This window comes from Pocillopora verrucosa, chromosome 9 (genome assembly GCF_036669915.1).
Source record: "Pocillopora verrucosa isolate sample1 chromosome 9, ASM3666991v2, whole genome shotgun sequence".
Lineage (NCBI taxonomy): Eukaryota > Metazoa > Cnidaria > Anthozoa > Scleractinia > Pocilloporidae > Pocillopora > Pocillopora verrucosa.
In genome coordinates, this window is record NC_089320.1 from 12,285,535 (window position 1) to 12,311,438 (window position 25,904).

General features: G+C 38.2%; 1 protein-coding gene across 3 annotated transcripts; it reads left to right on the top strand.

The window, feature by feature from the left end:
- Positions 1–836: 836 nt before the first annotated feature.
- Positions 837–25,883, top strand: LOC131798858 (ephrin type-A receptor 4-like). 3 transcript variants are annotated; one of them, XR_010718677.1, is made up of 20 exons: positions 837–1,582; positions 3,945–4,057; positions 4,423–4,508; positions 11,237–11,867; positions 13,345–13,392; positions 16,746–17,108; positions 17,858–18,060; positions 18,352–18,415; positions 18,755–18,851; positions 19,097–19,170; positions 19,579–19,743; positions 19,982–20,092; positions 20,206–20,393; positions 20,681–20,800; positions 20,962–21,032; positions 21,520–21,560; positions 22,204–22,300; positions 22,467–22,566; positions 23,640–24,887; positions 25,383–25,883. XR_010718677.1 is itself a non-coding variant. In XM_066171807.1 (19 exons), the coding sequence occupies exons 1-19, from the start codon at positions 1,533–1,535 to the stop codon at positions 23,709–23,711; spliced, it is 2,694 nt and encodes an 897-aa protein (XP_066027904.1). In that variant the 5' UTR covers positions 837–1,532; the 3' UTR covers positions 23,712–24,953. The 3 variants fall into 3 exon arrangements, 2 of the variants coding, with proteins under 2 accessions (XP_066027904.1, XP_066027905.1); XM_066171807.1 differs by lacking the exon at positions 25,383–25,883 and having other exon boundaries at positions 23,640–24,953; XM_066171808.1 differs by lacking the exons at positions 837–1,582; positions 25,383–25,883 and adding an exon at positions 2,865–2,932 and having other exon boundaries at positions 23,640–24,953.
- The last annotated feature ends 21 nt before the right edge of the window (positions 25,884–25,904 follow it).

The following is a 25,904-nucleotide window of genomic DNA, read 5'->3' on the forward strand; positions in this document are numbered from 1 at the left end:
AATGAGTGCCTGATGAATTGGAGGGTTAACTTGAGGGGTAACTTGCTGTGCAAAAAGATGTCCTCCAGCAGGATTGTTAATACTCCTTATCTTTTCATGCTAAAGATATCGTGATGAGCTGTGGCAGCCTAGGGTACTTGGCTTGAGAAACGTGAGCGATCTTTCCAACAGAGTTCCCTCAGAATATCATTCCGTTATTTTATTTTTTTTTTTTATTACCGTTTCGCATTTATCATTTCCTGTTTACTGCGATCTGTATATATGCCTGTTGATATATCGCGAGAGTTGCTTTTGTCGTTGTTTTCACAGGCGCAACATTTCTTTCGTGGTAATGCTTTGTCGTCTTTGGGTCGAACAAGATTCGCTATTATTTAGCATCAGATGTCTCTATAAATTTTTTCAGTTTGACTCCTACTTTGCCACTCCGCTAGGGCCACAAATATGCAATTTAATCTCGGACCAGCGCAGAAGTACAACCTCTTCTCCCATCAGACTTGTTAACACAAGGTAGAGGAGTATGAAATTAAAAAAAATTAAAATGTGTCGTAGTTTCAGCAAACTTTTAGGACAGCCGATCAACATATTTTGTACATATTCGAAAGTTCCACCAAACAATGCACAAAAAGCGGCCTCGATTGATTCAGGAAATCACATCGCCAACTTTTGTTTGACGCCTAAAATGAGCGATGGCTTTTTGATAACTGATAACAGGATAAAAAATTGTGGCATATAAAAAACTTAACTTTGGGCTATATGCAAAAGCTAAGCATTTATGAGCAAATTTTGAAGGAAATTGCTGTTTTGAACCGACCTGTAGTGAACAGCTCATGGAGAGAGTGCGTCTCAATTACCTTACATTTTAAGTTTCTTGCGTACCAGGTACAGTTTTTACTTGCAAGTCTGCGGTATATTCAGTCTCCACCACACAACAAGTAACACAGTAGTATAAACCAAATAAGTTTATTTAGGGAAGCCTGCCAAGAACCAACCCGAGGCATGTATTGCTCGAGGCATACAAACAAGCTTACATTCGCAACTAATGTACCATCAACCGCTTACAAGGACATTACTGCGGTTATACGGAGGCCAGAAAAAACCTGACAGAAAATTGACAGGAAATCTGGGTAGGAACCATGGCCCAAACTCAGTGCAGTTGGCAGCCCGTCTTACGAGGCTTCACAGTTAAACAAAAATAAGTCTTCAAATTAAAATAAATTTGTCATCAGCCAGAGGTAGACGGTTGCTTCTGAGGTCTACATGGACACCACGTGCTATACTCCCCTTATGTACCACTGCATCATTACCCATGATGCTCGATCCTAAGGCCCAGGCTTTGTCGTATCTCGTGCCGACTACACAGTTATTTCTACCTTATTCGCAGACTCAACCGTCAGAAATACCATAATTTTGAAGGTTCATAAGCGAATGGTAAATTTAATATCAAAATGTCTATTACCGCGGACCGACGCTATCACAGGCTCAAATAGGCAGTATTCTTGTATCCGAAGCACGCCGGCCGTAAGCCCCGTTGTATGGGCTCTTTCAACGACCAGGGCTATTGGCTATTGGCTATTTGTAAATCGTAAGTACTACTCTTATTTCTACACTTAATCAGTAATGGATTGTATCAGTATAAACAACTGCGTGTAAAACTAGAGCCGGGAATATAATTCTAATTGGCATGAGATTTCCTCCTTTTTCGTTTAGATGAAAATGAAGTCCCTTTCATACTTCTGTACAGCATAACTATGAAAAGCTTTGATTAAATTTGTTCAATCGGTAACTTTGCATGAGGAAAAATTTCAGTCTTCTGTTTATAAGAGCGTTTCGATAAATTTCCTTCAGAATGTGATTACATATGCACTATTAGACATAAGCTAATTACAATTATGAACGCAATTACTTGCTAGCAGAATGAGGAAGTGTGAAAACCCCAAGGAAACAAGTATCACCTGGCCGTTCTAATATGATGCCCTAGAGTCGCCAGTTAGAAAAATATTACAGGCTTCAATGTTGTGTATGAGTAAGACTTGCCATCGAGGAAAGGCTGTTAACACGGTTCAGTAGTCATATGCAAGTTCGGGTAAAAATCATGAATAAATTTATGGTTTTACAAGACAGTATTTTTTTCTCTAAGACTCAACCAAGGATTGCTATTAACAAATCTAGTTCTTAATCTGTGGATTCGGCAACATATTTGCATCAGCATGATCATAATTATTTCGATTAGAACTTGACAACGTCTCGAGCAAGACTTGCGATCTGTGTCTTCTGTGAAGCCAAGCACGTATGTCGGAACATAATCACAAATTCACTTTTACACGCGCGCTTTAGAGGTTTCACAACGACCCGACATGCAGCCATTCAATTCAGTATGGGACTTTAATTTTAGAAAGTCTGCTGACGAACTTTGTTGCTAAATGTCCGGGTCGGCCGAACAGCCGAGATAGCAAATGTGTACGTACCTCGGTTTTCTTCACGGATTCCGTTCTCGAGCACATGAGGGGCTTCAAAATTGTACATTCCTTACATATTCTCCATAAGAATAAGAATTCGTGCAAAGACACCTAACTGGAACAGGAAACAACAGAAAACCACAAACAATATTGTTCAGTAACGTGAGAGGCCCATTTCCAACCTTGATGCAGCGCAGTCATTTGTTTTTGTTTTGAACCACCGCTTTTGTTTAAATAGCGCCTCTGATTGGTCAGTTATTTTTACCTTGTCACGTTGTTTCAAAATACCTTCTGCGTTTTCTCCGATGAATTGAAGAGCTTGTCAAAATAATTCTGTTTCAAACAGTTCTATACGTCTTAATCCAACATGGAATTGGATGAATCCATTGATTTTGTAGATTCCGAGGCAGTAAACGCTTATGGATAGGTTGTTGCTAAAGAGGAACACGAAAGTCCTCGCGAGCATTTCGAAGAAGGTGAAAATGTTGATCCACCACGTTTTCATCCATTCATCAATTTTTTAAAATTGAAGTTTGCCATCCTTGTTAAATAGGACCAAGGGTCAGTTGAAGTTTCCTGCCCGTGGAGAGGAGCTTGCGCTCGAAAGAGTGGTCGAGGTTGTTGTCCATGCAAAGCAGCAAATAAGAATTGTAACGCAAACTGTCAGTGTCACTGACGTTCCTGCAATGAAGTGACTAAACTTAAAATAATTAAACGTCCGCCAGTCCGATATTTTTTCATATTTCTCTTCGAAATCCAAAAAATGTTTATACGAAAATGTTCTACCTTTATTTACAATCCTCAAGCGCTTCCAGGCAGCCTACAATTTCGAACTTGATGTTTTTCGCTAACCCTGTATACAGAGTACGAAGACATCCAAACGCTTGACACTTAAAAACTTTTCAATGACATGGCTGGACACGGTCCTCAAATAACTCCATATTTCTCTTTGAAGTATACCAATTTTTCGTTGGAAAATATTCTACCATCATTTACAATCCTCAAGCGCTTCTAGAAAGTCAAAAAATTCCAACGTTGTCCATTTCGCTGACCTTGTTCGCAGAGTGCGAAGAGATCCAAGCGTGACACCATGAAAATTTTCACCGGACACGGTCTTCGAATTACTAAACGTCCGGCAGTCTGATATTTTTCCATATTTCTCTTTGAAAAATACCAATTTCGATTGGAAGTATTTTACCTTCATTTAGAATCCTCAAGCGCTTCTAGAAAGTGAAAAAATTTGAACGTTGTTTGAACGCTGAAATTATGCATCCTATGTTTTTGGTTACTTCAATGTAAAAAATAGTAGTTATTTAGTTTTACTCATTATTCTAACTGGTGAGTTGAGTATCGATGCATCACTTACTACTCAGTTGTGGCTGGATGAGAAAATACATCTGGTCGACAAAAAAGACAATTACTCACCGGTCGGGTAGCATTCGAGTAGAGTAAGTTAAAGACCTTCAAGTTGTTTTTTTTTTCTTTCAGTCCTGAAATAAAGTGTTTCTATAGGTCAAGGTGTGACACATGCACAATGGATAACTGGTCGATTGCCATGCTCATTCTCCCTATTTTTGTAACCTTTTCATCAGCGGACCAAGGTACGGTATAATTGCTTGTGACATTTTGTAACAAGGGTAAACAATTTATGAAGAGTTTTTACGAAAGCATGTTTAGAGGAGCCAATGGGTTAAAGCATCCAACGAAATTTATCCAACATTTACATACAAAATACGGAAACAAAAGAAAAATGAAATGAAAAGTTTAAAGACTTTTCTACAATTCATTGATATTTTTAAAAGATATTGTTTATGTAAAGTACTACTTGTTATTTCACATTATCGATTCTTCATCTAAATAATTGAACTCTTTTTTGTATATGAGCTAATTACGGTTCTTACATGCAGTTTTTGTACTGTGAAGTACTTATTATGGGTATTGAAATGATAACGTATGTTCTCTAAAGTGATTTTAGAAAAACAGCCAACACCATCTAAGAGCTGGATATGGGACTCATTGAGGCCGGCACAGGGATCTGGTGGACCTGCTGGGGTAAGTTATGTTTAGTGAACAAGTTTGACTGCAATAAAGAAGGTAAATGATAAATTGCATCTCAAATGCTGGTTTAAAAACATTTTTCTAGCGCTTGTCATGCGGTAAAATTTCCTTAAAGGACACGTTTGATAGCCAGAGATAATCAGACAATCATTTTATTGGCTGGTTAACTTCAAATTTTCAAGGGCACCTCCTTCATACATTTGTAAACGACGCTTTTTCTGTTCACTGCTTATAATTCTAAGTCTAATCTCTCCTTCAAGATTGAATGAACATGCAGTTGGAAAATAGACAGGAATTTTTTTCCTTGAAGAGGTTGTCTCCTTTTGAATTGGAGGGTTGTCCAATACCGCGGATCGTTGCGAGTGGTAAAACTGACTTATCGATCCATACGACTTGTATGACTTGTACGACTTTTAATGTATTTACGAGTCGTACAACCCGTACGGATCGTCCAATGTAATTACGAGTCGTACGACCCGTACGGAGCGTGTAATGTATTCACGAGTCGTACGACCCGTACTGATCACCTAATGTATTCGCGTGTCGCAAGATCCGTATGGATCGTCTAATGTATTCACGAGTTTTACAATCCGTACAGATCGTCTAATGTATTCACGAGTCGTACGAGCTGTACAGCTATATTCACGGGTAGTGCTTCTTATTAGGGAGAATAACAGCTTTTCACCTCACACCACTGGCATGGTGCTGTGTAATAATCATCTTTAATGAGGATGCCAACGTCACGAAGTGGTTTACAGAAGGGTCCTTAGAAGAATACTAAGTTTAGATTAAGAACTAGTTAAACATACAAAAATGTAAAAGATTAAAAGAGTATATACAATCATCAAGCATCAAATATAACTAGTTAAAGATACAAGAATGTAAATATATCAGCGCTAGAATTTACTGACGACCAATGGCCCCATCTTCTTGTGGCACTGGATTTGCGAATATCATTTCTCAATCTTGTGTAGTAACTATGAAAATCATCATTGAATGTGACAGGGACAGAATGACAGAAATGGTTGCTAATCAATTTATACATAAAAATAGCATGATGTTCCTTTCTACGTCGCAATAATGGCTTCCAGCCAAGTCTCTTCAGCGCCTCAGCTGCAGAAAAATGCACAGGAAGATCTAAAATGAGGCGAGCGGCCTTATTCTGTAACACTTGTAGCTCAGACATTAAGGAGGCATTTCCGCGACGGACAGTGTCAAACGCTTTGGCGAGGTCTAAGAATACGGCATCGGTCAGGCAACCATTGTCCACGGAGTGAAAGACTGATCAGAAAGCTGAGAGGCGGCAGTAACAGTAGATGACTTTAATCTAAATCCAAACTGGTTGGGTGAAATGAAATTATTCTCAGTTAGATAAAACTGAGTATGAACGGCCTTCTCTAAGATCTTGCTTATAGTCGACAGAATGGAAATTGGCCTGAAATTAGAAGCGTTCTGTTTATCACCCTTTTTAAACAAGGGTATAACCTTTGCTGTTTTCCTTATAGAAGGAAAAATTCTTGTTTGAAGGGATGAATTAAATAAGGCCGTTAACAGTTCGGGCCATAACCATTTCTGGATATCGGTTTGGAGCTTTGTGATTGGGTGAGATCAAAACCAAAACAAAGCAAATTTGGCCGAGAGGTGCTGGAAACAAGAAGAAGCTGATTTTTTTTTTTGTGGTGGCCATGTTGTAATGCGGTAGTAAGCTGAAACAAAATTCGCTAATAAGGACTGGAGGTAAGATACCATTAAAAATATTCGTTTATTTCAAACATTCAACATGCATGTCCTCGACATTCTCGCATTCTGGAAGAGTAAAGCGGATTCTTTCTAGCACAAATTCTATGTAACGCTGTGGTCCTTCCACCAAGAGCGTCACAGGAATAAAAGCTCCTCCGCCAGCCTGTTTCAGTATCTGGAGAACTTCTGGGTAGAGCTTGGCCTCGATGTTACCGTCCGTTCTCCGTTGATTTCCCTATTTTGGGTTACAAGAAAACCAATTAAATAAGGTTGAACCAAATAACGCGCACTGATAACAATTGGGACGAGTGAGGTGTGAGATCGCGGAATCGGGACAATTTCCAGTATAGGTCGAGGAAAGACAATATCTTGCTTCTCTCCGATTTTTAAATAGACATTATCAATTTCATTCGATCAAGCCTTTCCGAAAAAGTCACAGTAAAGCAAGAAAACAGTAACTTACCCTTCAATTCCCGGTTATTTTGCCACATCGAAGCAAAGCATGCAGCTGTGTTTAGAAAGTGCTGAACCGTGCCGATCTGCTGCCCTTTGACATCTCCTAAAGTTTATGCCTTTCTCTGCGATTTGCTGAAATAGAGACACTTCGGCAAGGCTTTCCACCAATGTGATTTCTTTATTTTCATCTTCATGCCGCTCTTATCGCACATTTCCCGGATACGATACCTGAAGATGTGAGAGCTCAGTGAACGAATACCTCTTTGTTTTATGTTTGCCCGAAGGAGAACTTACTCGCTGGATAATCACATTTATGTGTTAGATCCGTGGTTTCCTGAAATTATTTTTTAGTGTGCATTCGCTTTGGCTGAATGAATCTCTCTGATGTAAAGATCGACATTGATTCGAAATTTCATCCAGAGCTCCGATTTAAAAGATTCTTTGTTTGTAGCACTGACCCAGGTCCGTGGCAGATTTGTGCCACAAAGACGACAGTGTCTCGAGATACTGAATGTGTTCATCCATGCTGTTGGCTTGATCTGATATTCACAATGTAGGCTTATGAAGGTCCGATAAATAATTGTCCTTTTAATTTAAATTGGCTGGCCACAACGTATGGTTAAAATTTATGGTTTACATGATACTCCGATGGATCTGAACAAAGGAATCCCTCTGGTAGTTTGCACACTAACAGACTTTCAACATTCATGCACTCGAGCAAAAACCCCGCGCACTCGATTGGAATTTTGACAAATTGGAAGCAAATTTATTCTAGTTTTTTAAAAGATTTTTTTTAGGAATGAAAAAAAATGTTGCATACCTGAAAACCTCAACTAAATAGAGGTTATTCCTCGATCGATCCCTTCGCAATATGGACCTCCACCCGACTTTCATCTGAATTTTTCCTTCTCGTCATCGCGACCACCATCAGTTCTTTGCTTGTTGTGTGTAATTGCTTGTCTTCTGTAATTTTGCAGGGTTTCATGGGATATGGGTAGGGAACTAAGTCGCTAGGGCTCGAATAAAGTAATGAGTGAGTTTCCTCGATGTCCCACTACGACATCTATGTTGGTGACGTCATCAAGTATCCAGAAATGGTTAAAAAAGAAGTAATAACATCCATCCACAGCATCTTTTAGAAGACGCTCGCTAATTTTGTCGAGACCAACGGCCTTATTAGTTTTAAGTAAACTGATAGATCTTGAAACAAAATCTTCACTAATCGGTTGTAACGTAAAGGTAGAATGGCAAGAAATTTTCCAACGTTCACGAAGTATGTATTAAAAGCCGAGGCAATAGATTCAGCCGAGGTGAGAAGGGCGCCATCAGCTAACAGACTGGTAATTCTGGAGGACGTTTTAGACGAGGGTAGGGTTGGTTTGAAAGCTCTCCAGAAGTCTTTAGCGCTTGATTTGCTACTGTCAATTATCAGGTTAGTGTAATAATCGGATTTGGCTTTCTTGATGCTATGGGTGGCTTTGTTCCTCAGATCACGGTACAGACGCCAATGAGTACTGCATTCAGACATAGTTTGATGCTACACTGGTTTGCAGATTTAATGAATGTAACCGAAGAAGTTACAATTCATAGACCCAACGTTTCGACACTCCTGTCTAGTGCCTTCATCAGGGGTGATCTAAACGCTGCAACAAGAGGTCCTGCATTCATTTCCCTTGCCTTTCTTCAGGTGGTAATCGCGCTTATTCATAAGATCTGTAACGTGAGAGTTCAACAAAGGAATAGAAAAGCCTCTGGCCCGGCTTGTTCTTATTGGAGCATGGGATTCGGCAACCTCTGAGAATAGTTTACTCTAGGTGTCAATGCAGTCGTCGATATCTTCATGGTTGTTTACAGCCACATGCCAAGGTACTTGGCTGAGTTCAGATACAAAGGAATCTCTCTTGTAGTTTTTATACCAGCGAAATTGGATCGTTTTTGGTGGAGCTCGACAACGACTGCTCTTCATTACGCAGTAAACCAAAGAATGATTACTCAAACCAGGATCTATAACGTCGGACTCGGTAATTTTTTGTTGAGCATTGGTAAAGCACAAGTCGATAAGAGATTCAGAGTGTTCCGTGACGCGTGTTGGAGACCACTAATTCCCTTGAGCAATCGCTTCTGAGACGAATTTGCATTTCTCCTTCCAACTGAAAAATCAATGTTAAAGTCACCAGGCACGACCTTGTTAAAGCCAGAGTCAATCTTAGACAGTGATTCACTGAAGTTATCAATAAAAGTGTTTATAGGTTGATCTGGTGGTCTATAGATACAACCAACAACAAAAGGTATACAGTTTTTTCGGTTCACTTGAATCCAAACAGCTTTATTCGCGTTATTTTGATCTTCGCAAACAGTAAAATTTATAGAATCGCGGCAGTAAATTGCCACTCCTCCACCAGCCTTTCTTTGGCGATCCCACCTCACACAGCTAAAGCCAGGCATGAGAATCTCATCAGTCACCATATCATTTCGCCAAGTCTCCGAGAATGATAATATATCAAACGACTTTGCACCGCCCATGACGAGGTTCATTTGATCCATCTTGTGTAGCAGATCACGAATATTAAGATGAGCTAGAGCTAACCTCTACTTTTGGGGCCAAACGATAATCCAGAATTGTTTAATTGAAATGTAGGACCAGGTTGAGGACAGATATCACCAGCTAATAGTATAAGACCAGCAGCGCACAGACTAAGCTGTGTAATTTTCAGGATTCTGTAGCCCTTGAGCGAGGGAACAGTAGTATCCGAGACAACATAACGCGATCTTCTCAAACCGTCATTACGGCCCAGGTAAAACTTAGCATCATAACCAGCGCTCACCATCATGTAGATTGAGCTTTTATGAATAGTTATGTCGTAGTTGAACTGACAAAATATCAAGAATTAACACAGCAGAAGGGAAAATTTGCTGAGCGCCTGCTTCGCACGTGTGCCCGCCATCTTGAGAATTGCAGAAGTGTGTCGATTCGTACGATCCGTCGTCGATCCGTGAATCTCATAAGCTTTGCTTCGAGGAGCTGCATTTGTCATCTTTGATGCCCGGAGCACCCATGGGTTCGATATTTTTAATGGAAAGAGAGAAATGTAGGTTGCGCCAGAAGTTGTTGGTTTTGGAGGGAAAGTGGCACGTCGTTGTCGCGAAAGAAAAATGGACTTCATTGGAAATAACTGGGAACAAAAAATGGAGCGTTGATTTTATTTCGATATCGATTAAGGCAAACTCCTGCTGCTTAGGCCAACAGAAAAAACTTAGAAAAAATGATGGAACCCGAACTTTTACGTGAACTACTCGTAATTATGAATATTCTCCAAAACACTTTTAGTAAGTGTATTCGATGTTCCGTCACATGCATCGATTTTGCATTCGATTGAAACAGAGTTCACGTTACTTTTCGTTGTTATTGAAAACAATAAAAATTTTTATCCTTTTCCTTTCACAAAGTTGCAATTTCAATGGATATCTCATTCAATGGATATCTTTTTCACTAGCACACAATATTCTTGCTAGGCGACTGGTGTCAAAAGCGAAAGTCAGGCGCGTACGCGAAACTCTTTACGCGGTGCTTTTAGCGCGACGAATACACTTGCAGTTTGTGCACCTCGCGCAGTGCATTTTTCAGTAGATCGAGGAATACTCTTGTTGATAACGGACTTCGGGTGGAGTTTTTAGTATGAGGATTGCACTTTGCGGTACTTTTAGAACGACGAATATGCTTGCTGTCTGTGCTCTTCGCGCGGTACGTTTTAGTCAAACGAGGAAAACACTTGTTGTCTGTGCACTTCGTGCGTGATCCACTCAGATCGTACGAGTCCACGCACTAAGTCATGGCTAGAGAGACTTCTACTGAAATTCACGTATAATCTGGAAAATTTTACGACTCGTGAATTCATAAGACGATCCGCACGGGTGGTATGGATTGTTAAACCGTCAAAGCTTTAATGAGATTCACGGATCGTCAACACAGCCTTACGACTCGTGAAAACATTGGACGATCCGCACGGGTCGTACTACTCGTGAGGCATTGGACGATCCGGACGGGTCGTTCAACTCGTGAAACATTAAACGATCCGTACGGATCGTACGACCCGTGAATACATTACATGATCCGTACAGTTCGTACGACTCGTGGATACATTACACGATACGTACGGATCCTATGACTCTTGAATACATTAGACGATCCGAGTGGGTCGTATGGATCTTGAATGCAAAAGAAGATCCGTTACAAGTCGTGGTATTGAACATGCAAGTTAAATTGTTTTTGTCTCTTCAGTTAGAGGTTTAAAACCCCCAAACACAGTGCCATAATGAGTGAAATCCAGTGTGACTTGGGTACAATCGAAAACAGCTCTTTTTTCTAATTTTATTAGAACCTAATAACCATGTGATATATTATTTCCACTGATTAATAGTCGGCGAAGCAAACATATTACACAACCTCGGTTACAATCGAAAACAGCTCTTTTTTTAATGGATAGAACCTAATAACCTCCTGATATATTATTTCAACTGATTAATAGTGGGCGAGGCCGACAAATTACCAAACCTGTGATATTTCTCTGAATGGACACCCACAACCAAACAACTGGCTTAGAAGTAAACCTATAGGGATCCACAGTGGAGTGAAAGCAGTCCATATTACTATTGAGTACCTAACTCGTAACTGTTCGTCCTATTCTGACAATGGAGGGAAATATTGTAAAGAGTATTTCGGCTTATACGTATATCAGTCTGAGCAGCCAACGGAACCTGACCCTCTAACAAACAATGCTACTTATGACAAGATTGCTAAAACAGTTCCGTCAGCTCTTGGCAGCAGAGTATCTCAAACGTTTGGTGTAAATGTTAAAGGAAAATACATCGTATTGGCTTTTCATGACCAGGGTTCATGTACTGTCCTTTACTCCGTCACCGTTAAATATTATTTCTGCCCAGAGACAGTTCATGTTCGTGGTTTGGTGCACTTACCACGTACAATGGCTCCAGAAAACAACTCAGAGCTAGTTGTAGCTAATTGTATTAAAAATGCCGTCCACGAGCAAGGTATTTTAAGGGTGAACTGCCAAAGTAATGGGGTCTGGAACTTGAGTTCACTGAACGGAAGATGTGTGTGCAAGGAGGATATGGAGAATACCAGAGGGGGATGCAAAGGTATATATAACTACAGTAACATCGAAATGCAATTCTGAATAATTCTTCAGGCTGGCAACATGATTGGACAAAAAGATGATTAATTTTTTAGTTCGGTAATGAAATAGAGTATCAAGAATGAAAATCAGCGAAAATAATAATATAGAAGTGCAGTGCTGAATAATTCTTCAAAACTAAAACTTTCTCAGGCTGGCAACATGATTTAACAAATAGAGAAGCCTTGACTGTTCTCTGTTCTGTTGTAAAGCACCTAGGAAACGGCTAGAGCATGAAAGAAGTGTAGGGGGAAACACGAGACGTAGTCGGCTGCAGTGACTGATGTGGCCTTCCACTCAACGCATCGGAAAGGTTACTCACTTCTTGAGCGCTCTAGCCGCTTCCCAAGTGCTTTACAACGGAAAAGAGCAAAGTCAAGGCTTCTCTATTTGTTTTATAATAAAGAATCCGTTAAATTCCCCATGTATTACTTTCGATTTTCAAAACAAACTTTATTTCCAAAACGAACAACAGTGTCGTCAGCATGCTCTTTACTCTCATAAAGCACGCTACAATAAGCCAATCAGAGTCCCTGTTAGAATGGTTCAAATAATCTGATTGGCTGTACAAGACTAAAGCTGTCAAAAATGTCAAACCATCAAAGTTCACATTCTGCGATAGTTTACAAACAATGCTAGCTATGATAAATAAAGACAACAAGAAAAAAAGTAACGCATGAAAGTGTGAGAATTGAAACGATAGTTTTACATGGTGTACCTGGTAATTGTTGATTCTTTGAATGTGAATAGCCTCTTTTGTCTAAAGTTGAAAACCGGTAGAGGCGTGATCTAAAACATGGAAGTTATCTGCTGAACACAAAGCGCAAGAATGGGCAGAATCTTGCAGATGCTTGAAAATGTGAGAGGCCCTGTCACTGACTAAGTGCTCTCTAACACGTGTGGAAACATTCCGGCACGTTGCACCGACGTAACAGGCATTACAGCCAGCACATACAAACTTATAAACCACACGTGAACGGAGCCCGTCGGGGACAGGGTCTTTCAAGTTGCCGATCATGAAGGAAGAGAAAACCAGCTTAATATCTAAGTCATTGCAATAGCGCTTAATAAATGGTGGAAATTCTAACTCTAAGGAAAGAACCTAATAAACTGATAACTGTGTAGTCAATTACGAGCATAAGTTTAAAGTAGACGAAATTCAAAGTTGACGGGATCAATTTCCACTTAAGTACGTGAAATCCCAGTTAAAATGAATAGACTCTTTGTATTTTTTCGTTTGGAAAGTGACTTGTTTGTGATAAGGATGACTTTATCATGCATTGGGGCTACAACTGATGGTAATGGGCTTTTTCTATGTCACTGGTTACTGCTGATATAAACGCTCAACTCCATAGTTTAGCTCAACTCATTTGTTTTTCGCTGAGATCGAATAAAATGTTTAAAAGGACTTAATCAATATATCTATTGCATTCTTTCTACAGATTGCCCAGAAGGTAAATACAACGACATAAATGGCTTTAATTGCACAGGTACGGATGCAAATATAGTTTTGTCGTTTCAATGGCATCTGTTCAATTATACTTAATTGGTTAAATATTTGTGGTTCCTAGCTGTCTCCAACTCTTCACATTTATTTTTAACTGTTAGTACATCACTTTACCGTGGATCTCTCGAAATTTTGGTTCACTTGCGATTAATTTTGAAATCTTCGTGGGACATTTATCCGTAAATTGTATCTTACACGTTTGTCATTTCTACTGTATGAGTGTCTGTGGAACAAATATGACGCAATTGCCTGTTGTAGCCACACAACAAACAAAAAACCAATAAAACAAAATGCGTTAGAATGTTTCCTTAAAACTCGCTCTATCAGACTAATATGAAAAATTGTATGTATATATATATATATATATATATATATATATATATATAGAGTAAAATTTTGACTTTCGTAACACAGTGCTCAATACATAGGAGTAGAGCGATGTATATATTGTGGGAGGAAAAAGACAAATAAACTACAAGTTCATCACTTGAAAAAGAAAAATGCGAGGATGGATAACTTCTGACGTAAAAAAAGATAAAAAATTTAATAAAGACGTTTCAGTCTGAGAACTTCTTCAGTTATTTATAACTTTTGAATAAAAAAGAGCTTTAAATAAGATCGAGGTGCTAGTGATTACGTAATTACAGGTGACAACTAATGAATAAGATACAAAATCATATTAACAAAGCGAAAAAGCGAAAAAAATCGAAAAAAAAACCACAAAGAAAATAACGGACAAAATACGAGAGATAAAACCTAAAAACTAAAGACTAAAAAACTAAACTTGCAAAAACGAATAGCGCAACTGAAGAGGCAATGCGGCAAGCATTAGAAAAAGATAGACCCACTCTTACCAACAACTTGGCAGTTCCTAGCCACCTACCTCGGGTTCCAAAAGATAGGAAATGGAAACCTCCAACGTCAAGGTACCCTGAACTTGAACTATTTTTAGCTAATGTACGGCGTGATCTTATTAATCCATATTATTATTATTATTATTATTATTATTATTATTATTATAATTGTAAACCGTACCAAAAACAAGGCCTTTGGAGCCTGAAAGGGCAAATTAGCAACAAAATCCCTGGAGGGACCCTTAAAGAATATTAATCATAATAAGATCCCTTGGCAGGGCCTTTGAGTCCAATCAACACCTAAAAGACTCACAAAATCCAAGAAAAGGGCCTTTGAACTATTAATCAGTAACGAATAATATAGGATGGAAAATTAATTATGGCAAATTCTGTTTTTCGAATGAAATTCCTTTCTTTTATTTAAACCACGGGGTGCCTAAGAGAACAGCTGAACACTCCAATAAGTCTCTTTTATAATTAAAAGCCTATCGATCTACTCAGAGCCGCTTCGGGCCTGTACCTGATCAATACATTGAAACGAAAAATCACCTAGGGTATGTGGGATTCTGGTAAAATGTGTTGCTACTTCACAAGTTGTTTTGTTTGTGAGCGTAGTAGATTTGTGATTACGAAACCTAATTCTAAAGTTGGTAGTGGTAGATCCCGCGTACTGCAAGCGACATTTCTTGCAAGAAACCAAATAAATCACATTTTAGAATCACAAGAAAGTCTGGAATGAATGGTGTATTTTTTTGCCCGTCTGAAAGCTAAGAAATGATTTAGATTCAACAAAGAAGTTCCGTCAGAGGTCGCGTCTATTCCTATCGCATTTGAAACGGCCATTGTTGTGATGAATTGTTTGTCCCTCGTTGACAGTTTTAAAACGAGATGGTGCTAGTAATTCTTTGAGATTTTTTGATCGACGAAAAGACGATATGAAAGAGCCTCGAGGAAAAAGTTCTTTTAAGTTGGGGTTGGATTGTAGAATGAACAAATGCTTTCTGTTTATGTTGTCGGGTAAATTTGGATTAAATGTAATAACAAATGATAATAATTTCTTCGTTTCTTTTCCACGAGTCCTAAGTAAATCATTTCTAGGAATGGCGGAGGCTTTGGAGAATTGATCCGAAACTAATTTAGAGGGATAGCCCTGGTTAACAAGGCACTCTTTGTCCTCAGCTGTTCTCTCGGCAAGAAAAACTTCTTCAGAGCAATTTCTTTTCAATCTTGTGACTACTCCAAAAGGAATAGCCCTGAAAACATGCTTACGATGGCAGCTAGAAGGTGGAAGATATAAGTGACTATCTGTAGGTTTGGAATAGACGTCTGTCTTAATAAATCCATCGATAAGATATAAAGTAGTATCAAGTACGTGAAGCTCACGCTCAGAAAAAACTAACTCAATTATTTAAAACCCTCTTAGCTACTTCGGGAGAAATCTCACCCTTTCCTAGCCATTTGGAACGCCAACTCTCCATTAATGCCAAATGCTTAGATCCGATTGCAAAGATTTATAATAGAACTGGTTGTTGAGCTGACCAAACATTTTTTCCTCGTAATCCTTTTCATCAATTAATACAAATCGGGAGCCTTTGTCCTGTATACGAATCACTACATTAGAATTTCTAAGTTCTTTAAGCGCAGCCCGTTCTTTTTTAGAAAGGTTATTACTAGCTTGCCTAATGTTCTCAGGATTAATAAGATCACGCCGTACATTAGCTAAAAATAGTTCAAGTTCAGGGTACCTTGACGTTGGAGGTTTCCATTTCCTATCTTTTGGAACCCGAGGTAGGTGGCTAGGAACTGCCAAGTTGTTGGTAAGAGTGGGTCTATCTTTTTCTAATGCTTGCCGCATTGCCTCTTCAGTTACGCTATTCGTTTTTGCAAGTTTAGTTTTTTAGTCTTTAGTTTTTAGGTTTTATCTCTCGTATTTTGTCCATTATTTTCTTTGTGGCTTGTTTTTTTCGATATTTTTCGCTTTGTTAATTTTGTTTTTTGTCATCTTTTATTAACACTACTTTCTGCTGTTTCACGTGATTTTGTATCTTATTCATTAGTTGTCACCTTTAATTACGTAATCACTAGCACCTCGATCTTATTTAAAGCTCTTTTTTATTCAAAAGTTGTAAATAACTGAAGAAGGTCTCAGACGGAAACGTCTTTATTAAATTTTTTATCTTTTTTTACGTCAGAAGTTATCCATCCTCACATTTTTCTTAACTCTCTACGTTCGTGTCTGCTGTGATGTTTGAATTGCGAATCGTTATTTATCCTCCTGGCGCGGTGCACCTTTGTTTGCCTTGGAGTTCATATATATGAAGGAAGGAAACATGTGTGATGGCTTTTAATCGGGTGGTCGCTTAGTTTACCAAGTAAATTTTCCTTAAAAATAATAAAGAAAATAGACAAGTAAAATAATTTATAAAGTATGATTCCTGAATAAATATTGCTTGTATTCCTCTCATAATATATTCTAATTCAGTTATACCATCAGCCCCGAGAAATGTCCGAGTTATCTTCATTAACCGTAGTGCCTTGGAGTTAAAATGGCAGCCCCCTGTAGTGACCGGTGATCAGACCCAAGTGTTTTATGACATTGACTGCCGTAAGCCGTATGAGGATGAAGACCACGACAAGAGCGTGAATAAAGTTTGCGGAAGTGACGTCATTTTCACACCAAAAAAGGAAGGCTTGAACGTTACCCATGTTATTGTTGGAAATCTATCTTCATTTGAAGTTTACACTATGAAAATCTTCGCTAAGAACCGAGTAAGCGAATTAGCGAAAACAAAATATGGAATTGAAGCAAACCTTACGGAAATAACTATAAGGACCAACGGATCAGGTTAGTGAGTTCGAGGACTGAATAGAATATCACAACAATTCCTATCGATATGCTTACCTCTCTCACTCGGTGCATGGGTCGAGTCACTTAAAAATTTACGCTGTAGCACTTTTACAAAAATTTTGATTTAAGACTTGTTCTGAATAATGAGGGTTAATAATAATATCGTTTTAAAATTTAGATTTTCTCAACTAGCACTTCAATCATTTAGCAGCGATAAAACGATATCAAATTAAACATGAGTTTTACTGAAACAAGGCAGCTGTACCCAAACCTACACTTTCTACCACTTTCATGGCTGCTTCATGAGATACATATGATTTCGTTCTACCCTCAAGGCTTACTAGAAATCAGGAGTTGCTGGGGTAGAAAAGGAAGAGTCAGCTTTTTCTTCCTAAGATCCATTCGAAGAAATTGTCATCGTCGTTAGGTAGAGGGAATACGTCAAACTGTTTTCAGTTTCGTTTGTTATGATATGGTCTTGTTGAGCGTCATTTGAAGCTACTGTTATGAAATATTAACAGTCGTGCCAATTCTTTTACCAACTTTCTTTTAATGCAGATCACTATTTTGACAATTTTTGCTATATTTAGTTCCTTTTAAAATATATTTTTGTTCAAATCGCGAAAACTGAAAAACTCCCCCGAAATAAACTCGTTCAATTTTTATGAAATTAAGTTTCCGCCAAAGTAAGTAACGATAGGTGACCCAAGGTCGTGACGGTGTATTCATCTCTGTTGAAAAACTAGTTCCAGGGAAACCAGAAGTGCATGTTGAGCAACCGGAAACGGCTGTTGTTGTATCTTGGAGAATTAAGGACATGAACGGTGTCCTCAAAGAGTACCACGTGACTTATATAAGAGGGGATGATTTGTCAGAAACCCAGACTCTTGCCACTAAGAAAATGGAAGCGCAGTTTGATCTAAAGGCGGGAAAGACTTATGAATTCCAGGTAGACAGAATTTTTACATTAGTTTAAATTGTATTTAAATCGTCGAATTGGTCAATATTTTTAAGGTTTTAAGAGTTAAATAAAATAAGATTGTTTAGTGTAACTTAAACTCAACATTGTTCATCTTAAAGACTTAATAGTGTTTTGATGTAGTTACGATACTCCTCTGTTGTTTTGTGGTTTTAATTGGACGAGATTTTGCACCCTGCAGTCTTACAACACTCGAAGTAGCCATTTTTTTGTTTGCCCTTGAGGAAGAAATCTCTCAGGCTTTTTGATTCTTCTCCTCAGGTATTTGCTATAAACGACCTTGGTAGGGGTCCTGCTGGTGTGAAGACATTCACACTTAGAGAAGGTTAGTTTGTACAGCGTTGATTTGCCAATCTACCCCTAAGATTGACATAATTGCTAAGCAACAGTGACACCGACCAAACTTAGTCGAAGACCACTATGAGAAGGCTTTGCCACGAGGCTATTTTTTCACTTTATCAGACGAAAATGAGAGTGCTTACGAAATAAACGTTCATATAGACTTTGCAAACTGACAAGACCACTGGTGGGTCAGGATGACGAGGACAAACAAATATATTAAAAGAAAAACTTTTCATATACGGCATGACAGAAAAGTAATTTCTAGTCTGATTTATTCAGCTTTACTGTAATAAATGAAACATTCTTCCCATTCACCCAACAGAAACCGATGTGACCATGTATCTCAAAATCATCTATGGATTGGTTGGTTCATTCGTACTTTGCATTTTGTCTTTTGCATGTTACATCATCTACAACAGGTAAGTGTGGGAACACTAATGAAACTAAACATGAGGTTACTATTCCTGTACAGTACCACTCTTCGCAGGATTTCAAGGACTACTATTGGCTAAAGGAATGTTCGACAAGTTCAACAAGCATCTGTAGACTGAGTTTTAACAATGATGGTACTGACGCGTCTATATTGTGGCTTAAAAGATTGTTGATGCTTTGTTTCTTCTAAGCTATACTTGCAAAGAATTTGATTTGATGCTATTTTTGTCAGATGGAACCGTCGAAGAAATGCAAACCGTGAGAAAATTCCTAAAACAACAGAAACCAGTGTTATTATTCATGAGGGTAAGTTGCAATATTATGTCATTAACAGAGAAAATACGGGGACTTTGTCATTTTGAACTAAATTGATCAACTAATGCAGTGTCACTGTATGTCATTTGCTGAAGTTTCACGTGATAGGAAATTGTCGGCGTGTTTAATGCAAACGTCGTTTGTTCCATTCAATCTGCTTAGATAACAAAGTCAAATTCAGAGAAAGAAAAAAACAACAACCAAAAATAGGAAAACATTGTAAACAGTACGGAAGTCTCCACATTGTCGTTTTATATCTTTTCATATTTGACTCAAGCACATTTGCGAGATAAAACTAGGCTGCTTTTGCGGGGACTACAGATTTAATCTTTAATCACCCATCCTATTTATGCTGTGTATGTACTATCGTTAATTGTTATCACTAACAACTTTACATAGACGTGGCAATGAGTTTTGCAGCTGAACGGCAAAAAGTGGACCCCTTTAGACTTGACCGAGATCAAATAACAACTGTAAAGGTGCTTGGGAGTGGCAACTTTGGTCAAGTGTCCAAAGCAGTCTATAAACCTTTAAATTCCGAAGTGGCTGTTAAGTCATTGAAAGGTACTCTTGGTTTTTCAAACGCATTGTTACATCGCCTCATGAAAGACGACAAAATTTATTGAATTCAAGCCTAACTTATTAAATGCCTTTCTACTATCTTATCTTACGAACTCATAAATTCATTCTCGTTCAAAACCGAGGAAAAAAATATATTATAATATAAGGTTGATAATGTAACATCGTTTTCTTTGAAACTCACGATAATTGTTGGCATTTGAATCTTTACCAATTTTTCTAGGCGATGCCCAAAAGAAAGACTTACAAGACATGCTGACTGAGTTAGATCTCATGAAAACCTTGAGGCCTCATCCCCATGTTGTTGAGCTCATTGGCTGTTGTATTGAAAAAGGTACTGGAAATTATAATTAGTTGTAATTTCTGATTTCTTGCTGACAACCTAATTTAATAATTCACTTAAAGACTTATTAGATTGACTGATTCAGAACCGTTACATACTTCTAGATCCACTCCTCATAGTGTTGGAGTATTTGCCATACGGTGACCTGTTGGGATATTTGCGCAAGAGCAGAGGGATCGAGGATACTTATAACACAGGAGAAAAGAGACCAAGCTCAACACTTACAGATAAGGAACTCTTGTCCTTTGCATGGATGATCGCTGATGGTATGAGCTATTTGTCAACAATGAAGGTAACCATACCACACCTATTCCGTTAAAGCATCTAAAATCTAATTACGCCTTATGGTCATGTGTGACATGGGAGTGATGTGTTATATAAAAAAAAAAATTACAGTGCAACTTTCTGATATCGTCCTAGGAGGAATGGTTTCGAATCACCTCTTAGTCTTTTATGCCTGTTACCGTTCTTAGATAGGCTGCAGTACCTACTAAAACAAGTGATATAAAGCAAGATGCAAATGCGCTTTTCTGAAAATATCTCGGGGTATCAAGCTTGAGTTATTGTGCTGTGTTTTAGATTGTTCATCGTGATTTAGCAGCTCGCAACGTGTTAGTTGGGGACAACAAAGTGTGCAAGATTTCAGACCTTGGTTTAGCACGTGGTTTGGAGGGAGATATTTACACGAGAAAAACTAAGGTGATTAACAATAATATCTCAATATAACTACAAAGTTTTGCTCCAACGATCCTTATTTTTTCACTTGCTTATTTACTAACTGATGAAAAAGTTGTTTAGAACTTTCAGTTGTCTCTTTTTTTGAAATCATATTTAAGGTCTATATGATTATTCTTTTCAAGGCTCGTCTTCCAGCCAAGTGGATGCCCCCAGAATCTCTCTTGTACGGCAGATCTACCACTATGAGCGACGTGTAAGTTGTTTCAATTTAATGGCATTGCTAGTCATTTCTAAGGGAAACTTAAAAACTGAGCGTTCAGCCAATAGAAATAAATAACTGATTATAAATCAAATTAAATTAAAAAGCTCTTACTCTGCACTTGAACAGTATCATCATGAGAGTTAGAGCAGTTTACAATTTTTTGACGAGAGTTACCAGGTGTAACTTTGGTTTTCTTTTCTCTGTGCTTGGTCTTAAGAGGTCGCGCGCCACTTTCTAAACAAAAAAATTCCAAACAAAAACTAATCGCGACTTTTTAACTTGTGTTTTCCTACGCTTCGGGTAGTTTGATTTTTTCTCACTTTAAGTTCTCCTGGCTCCATGTGATATGTTTCTTGGCACTGATTGGCTGTTATGATTACTTTGTTTTTTCGTTTTACGACAGTCAATGGAAACTACCATACGAAAAAAATAAAAAAGGTGCTGAAGAGAATTGCTTCTGCCTTTTTGTCTTAAACAGATGGTCATACGGCATAGTGATGTGGGAGGTCTTTACCATTGGTATGTGGATATTTGTGAAGAAGAATCCTAAGGCTACTTACTACACCGCGTTGTTTCGCACCTTCTCGCTACCATCTTGATCCCTGGCTGATTTTGCACTTTCTTTTACATCAAGACAAGTAATCACTACTGATGCAAATAACGACGGAATTGTTTTATCAGTGATTTCATAAATCGGCTCGGGTATCATCGCCGCAGTGGGTTCCACATATATTTGTCAGGATTGCGTTTGAAAGTATATTGGTGCACGGTCATAAAAACATAAATTTCTCTACTATAGAACTAGTTATGAGGAAAAGTGAAAATCACCATGATCAGTGGATTCCATTGGCCTGATCGCCTGAGGAACTTTTCGATAGAAAGTGTGCTATATCTCACGAGCAGTGCAGTTTTGTTGTTTTGCGACATATGATCATGTAGAAACCAGTGAGCCTCTCATTCGTACAATAATACAAAATTCATACAAAAAGAAAAAATTGCAGAAAATGTTATATGAAAAAGAATTGTCTGGGACATTTGCTTCCCTGTTGCAGTAAATAAAGGGGAAGATTTTCAACTAAAGGAGGACTCTCCCGGTCATAAACCAGTGCCAGTTATGGTACAGTGTATATGTACTTCAAAAACTAGTCTGTTTTATTTTCAGGTGGATCACCATATCCGGGAGTAAAATCAAGAGAAATTGCTGGCCTACTACAGACAGGATACCGTATGCCTAAGCCACCTCACATCTCACAAGATCTGTGAGTAGTTAAAAGCTCTTTCATTACGCCAATTAAAATTAGTATTTCGACAAACGTCACTCATAATAACTATGTATTTCACATTTCACTTTCAAACCACAGTGAAAAAGACAAACCGTGAATTGAAGGTATCGTTAGAAAAATATGAATGTCATTCTTATTTCAGGTATTCCATCATGACCAAATGTTGGGAAGAGCAACCTAAAAGGCGACCAACATTTCAGTGGCTCTGCTCTGCGGTCAAACGGTTATTGGATGATTATAAGGTTTGTCTGTCGGTCGTCCTTGAACATGTCCTATTTTGCTTTTTTTTTTCTTTTTTTGTGCTATAAACTACTTAAATTAGAAGAGTTTGAGAGCCACTGAAATGAGAAATGTTCTGTGTGGGAATTGTTTAGGACTGTTAGATTTGTTAAAATCCTCATAAAAGTCTTGCGAGCCTTTTTTTATGTGCAACAAGACCTTACATATATTTTTACCTTTTGAGCGATGTGTCCTTGACCGTTATAGTAGAGCTTAATTCTCGTACAATAATCGTCATCGCTAGGCGTGTTTGGGTCTGTCCTTGATCTTGCTCACAACCCTCTAAGGGAAGTTTTGTTTACGTTTTATAAGTTCTCAAAGATTTGTTGTTTTCAAGTACTTTTTTGTCCATTTCGAATGTCTTCTGAAATTTTTTTGGTTAGCGCTCTAAAAGGTCATCTGCTTGTTCCGTAAGCCCAAACATGCCCACCGATAGCATATTTAAGAGCCCGTACTGAAGGCTGAATAAGGGAGAAACAGAGACAGACACAGACACAGACACAGAGACAAGAATACTCGGATACTCAAATTTTCCTAATCAGACTCTTGGTGCCTACGTTTGCGCGAGGTGCTCAAGCCAGCCAACCTCAACAGTCCAAAATGTTTATTCTGCTCAGTATTGTTTCTGTTTTTATTTTTTTTTTGAGGACATCTTTCTTTTCGAACTTTCGTTCTAGCAACATTCTACTTGGAACTAAAAGTTTGCAACCATAGAAGTATAAGGGTATTTTGGGACAAAAAAAAGGTGGAAGGGGAGGGCGGAAATGGCAATGATTGTTGCATTTTGGGAAAGAATACGAGAAGTCATACACTTTCAATCAAGTAGTTCGGTTTTTTTGTTTTTCTTTTGTTTTTCTTTTGATAATATCAACTCAACGAGCTCGCCTTTTCAACTGGTGGCTGAAACACAATACGATGCAAATTAAAAAAAAAAAGGGCACATATACGCGAAAACAAAACTAAGCAAACACGAAAAGCACGAACAAAGATTATCCAGGCGCCTATACAACTCTCATCTATCTTATCTGTTCTCTAGACATATGTGAACTTGGAAGTCTACGAAGGCGATAACTACATCAACTTTGATGTGATAACGAACAAAGAGTGATGAAAGATGTCCAATTTTTACGATAAAGACGGGAGCGTGGACGCCCGGTGCCTAGTTTGAATTGGCTTAATCCTTATCCTTCATCTTCGATTCCCTGCGGCAAATCAGATAGGATAAGATAATGTTACAAATACTATATCGTGAACTTAACACAGTTTTTCTCGAGATACCACAAACCTTATGTAAGGTTCTAAATCGGTATTATATGTAAAAATGAAAATGAAGAACCTTTCTTTAATGTTAGGTTCCTCCTGGAAATCTGCTTGGTTAGATACGTATTGTAGTAGCTAGTTATATCAAGATTCAAAATGGCAGGGTATATAGTTGAATTTTGGGTTTACTTCAGAGAAAGGGCCGTACGTATTTTGCTTTGTTTTGTAACTACGATTTGCTCTAGCTGCGAAGCTGCTTCGACACGCGTAAGTGCAACGTACGAATTAAAAGCACATTTGAAGACGATACCAAGAAGCTTAGGTTACCCTTTAGAATATCATAGTACGGTCTAACTGAATCATACTTTCTGATATGCTATCCTGTGGCGAGGATAAAAATTATATAGTAGCTAAAAATGTCAGATTTCACTTTTTTCGTCATGTCTTGCATTCCAGTAAAAAGCTTTAATATAGAAGAAGTAACGACAATGTTTGAGCACATTTACTTATAAGTATGCAATATCAAAGTGTGCATTATTATTATTAATAAATTTTGATCGACATACTGCAGTTTTGAAAGATTGCGCTTAAAGTCTCATGAAGACGTCAACGTGGTGTCGCAACATTCTTAATCTATGTTTGTTTCTAGCATTTTAATTACAGACGCAGAGCTAATTCTGCTGCTGCATTAACTTCTAGAACGGTCTTTGTGATTATCAAATCAAATCGTCACTATTTTTTTCTCGAAAATTCTTGATCTGTTAGGAGATTTGAAGAAACATCACTGGAATTTAGATGCCTTCTAAAGCCCTAAGGCCGTAAGCACGTTATGTTGAGTAATTTTTGGGCCGTAACATGAGAACCTTTGTTGCATATGGAACTTAACATCTTAGTGTTTAATGATCGAATGCTGGCATCAAGACAAAACCAAACGGCCTAATTTTTCTGATATTGTCAATCGCCTGGATGAACTAATTCGATCCCAAGAATTCCTGAAAGGTGATTCATCCTCTCTCCCAGAGAGGTAAGTTTCCATCTTATTATAACAGAATGTGCTTTTTTGTCAAGGAAGGTAGCCAAGGATCATTAATAAAGACCACTTTTTTTTGTCTTTTTTAAAAAAAATCTACGAATCTATCTGATTTCGTTCTTTTCAATATCTCTTCATCAACCTTCTTAACGAAAAAAAAAAGGCCTTGAAATTCTTCTAAATATTCCTCTCTTGATTTTTGTTTAGTTGACATCAGAACACTTGAATGCTTTGTATCTTTACGAGGTGCATTCGAAATATCCGAGGACTCAGAGGACTTAGAAGAAAAAGGCTGAAAACTGCAGTAGGCGCGAAAGCTGATGAAACTCCATTCCAAAAGCAAATGAACACCCGCTCAAAAGATTCTACGTTACAAAAAATGAAATGAGTGAAAAACTTTAGAAAAAGGAAATGTCAAGGCATTTTTAGTCCTTGATTAAAAACACTCCATTAAGAAATCCTTACTGATTTATTCATGCATTATTTCAGTCCTTAAGCAAAACGCACCCCAGAATTCCAGTCAGTAGACGAGAGGCTACAACACATCAATATGGGGAAGTATTCCGAATTATTCCGGAACGCACGGATCGATGATATGAACAAAGTCGCTGAACTGAAGGAAAAACAATGGAGAGAAATGGGTATCAGCTTGATTGGGCATCGAAATAAAATGCAAAAGAGTATCAATGCTATGAAATCACAACATTATAACGGTGGCATGGATGCAGATTAGTGGCTATGATGTAATCAAGAAAATGCCATTTCTGGAACATTTTCTGCTTGAAACTGAGCTGGTGATCAATAAGCAGTAGAAAAATTTCACCTTTTACGAAAGAAAGTCGTCGAATGTTTTGGGGACCAGTCAATATTTCAACGCCTGGGTGGGGGGCCTCAGGCTATGTCGTACTCTAATGACCCCCCCCCCCTCCTCGCTTGCAGTCAATTTTCTGTAGTCCTTCCTTTGTACCCTGTCAGCAACGACTAATCTTCCCTTCGTACCACCCGAAAACC

Bases quoted from the DNA above. Each gene is read 5' to 3' on its own strand.
- LOC131798858 (XM_066171807.1), top strand. From the start codon at position 1,533: ATGGGCTCTTTCAACGACCAGGGCTATTGGCTATTGGCTATTTGTAAA. The intron at 4,058-4,422 runs GTACGGTATAAT...TGTTCTCTAAAG, and splicing joins CTTTTCATCAGCGGACCAAG to TGATTTTAGAAAAACAGCCA. The intron at 20,801-20,961 runs GTGATTAACAAT...ATTCTTTTCAAG, and splicing joins TTTACACGAGAAAAACTAAG to GCTCGTCTTCCAGCCAAGTG.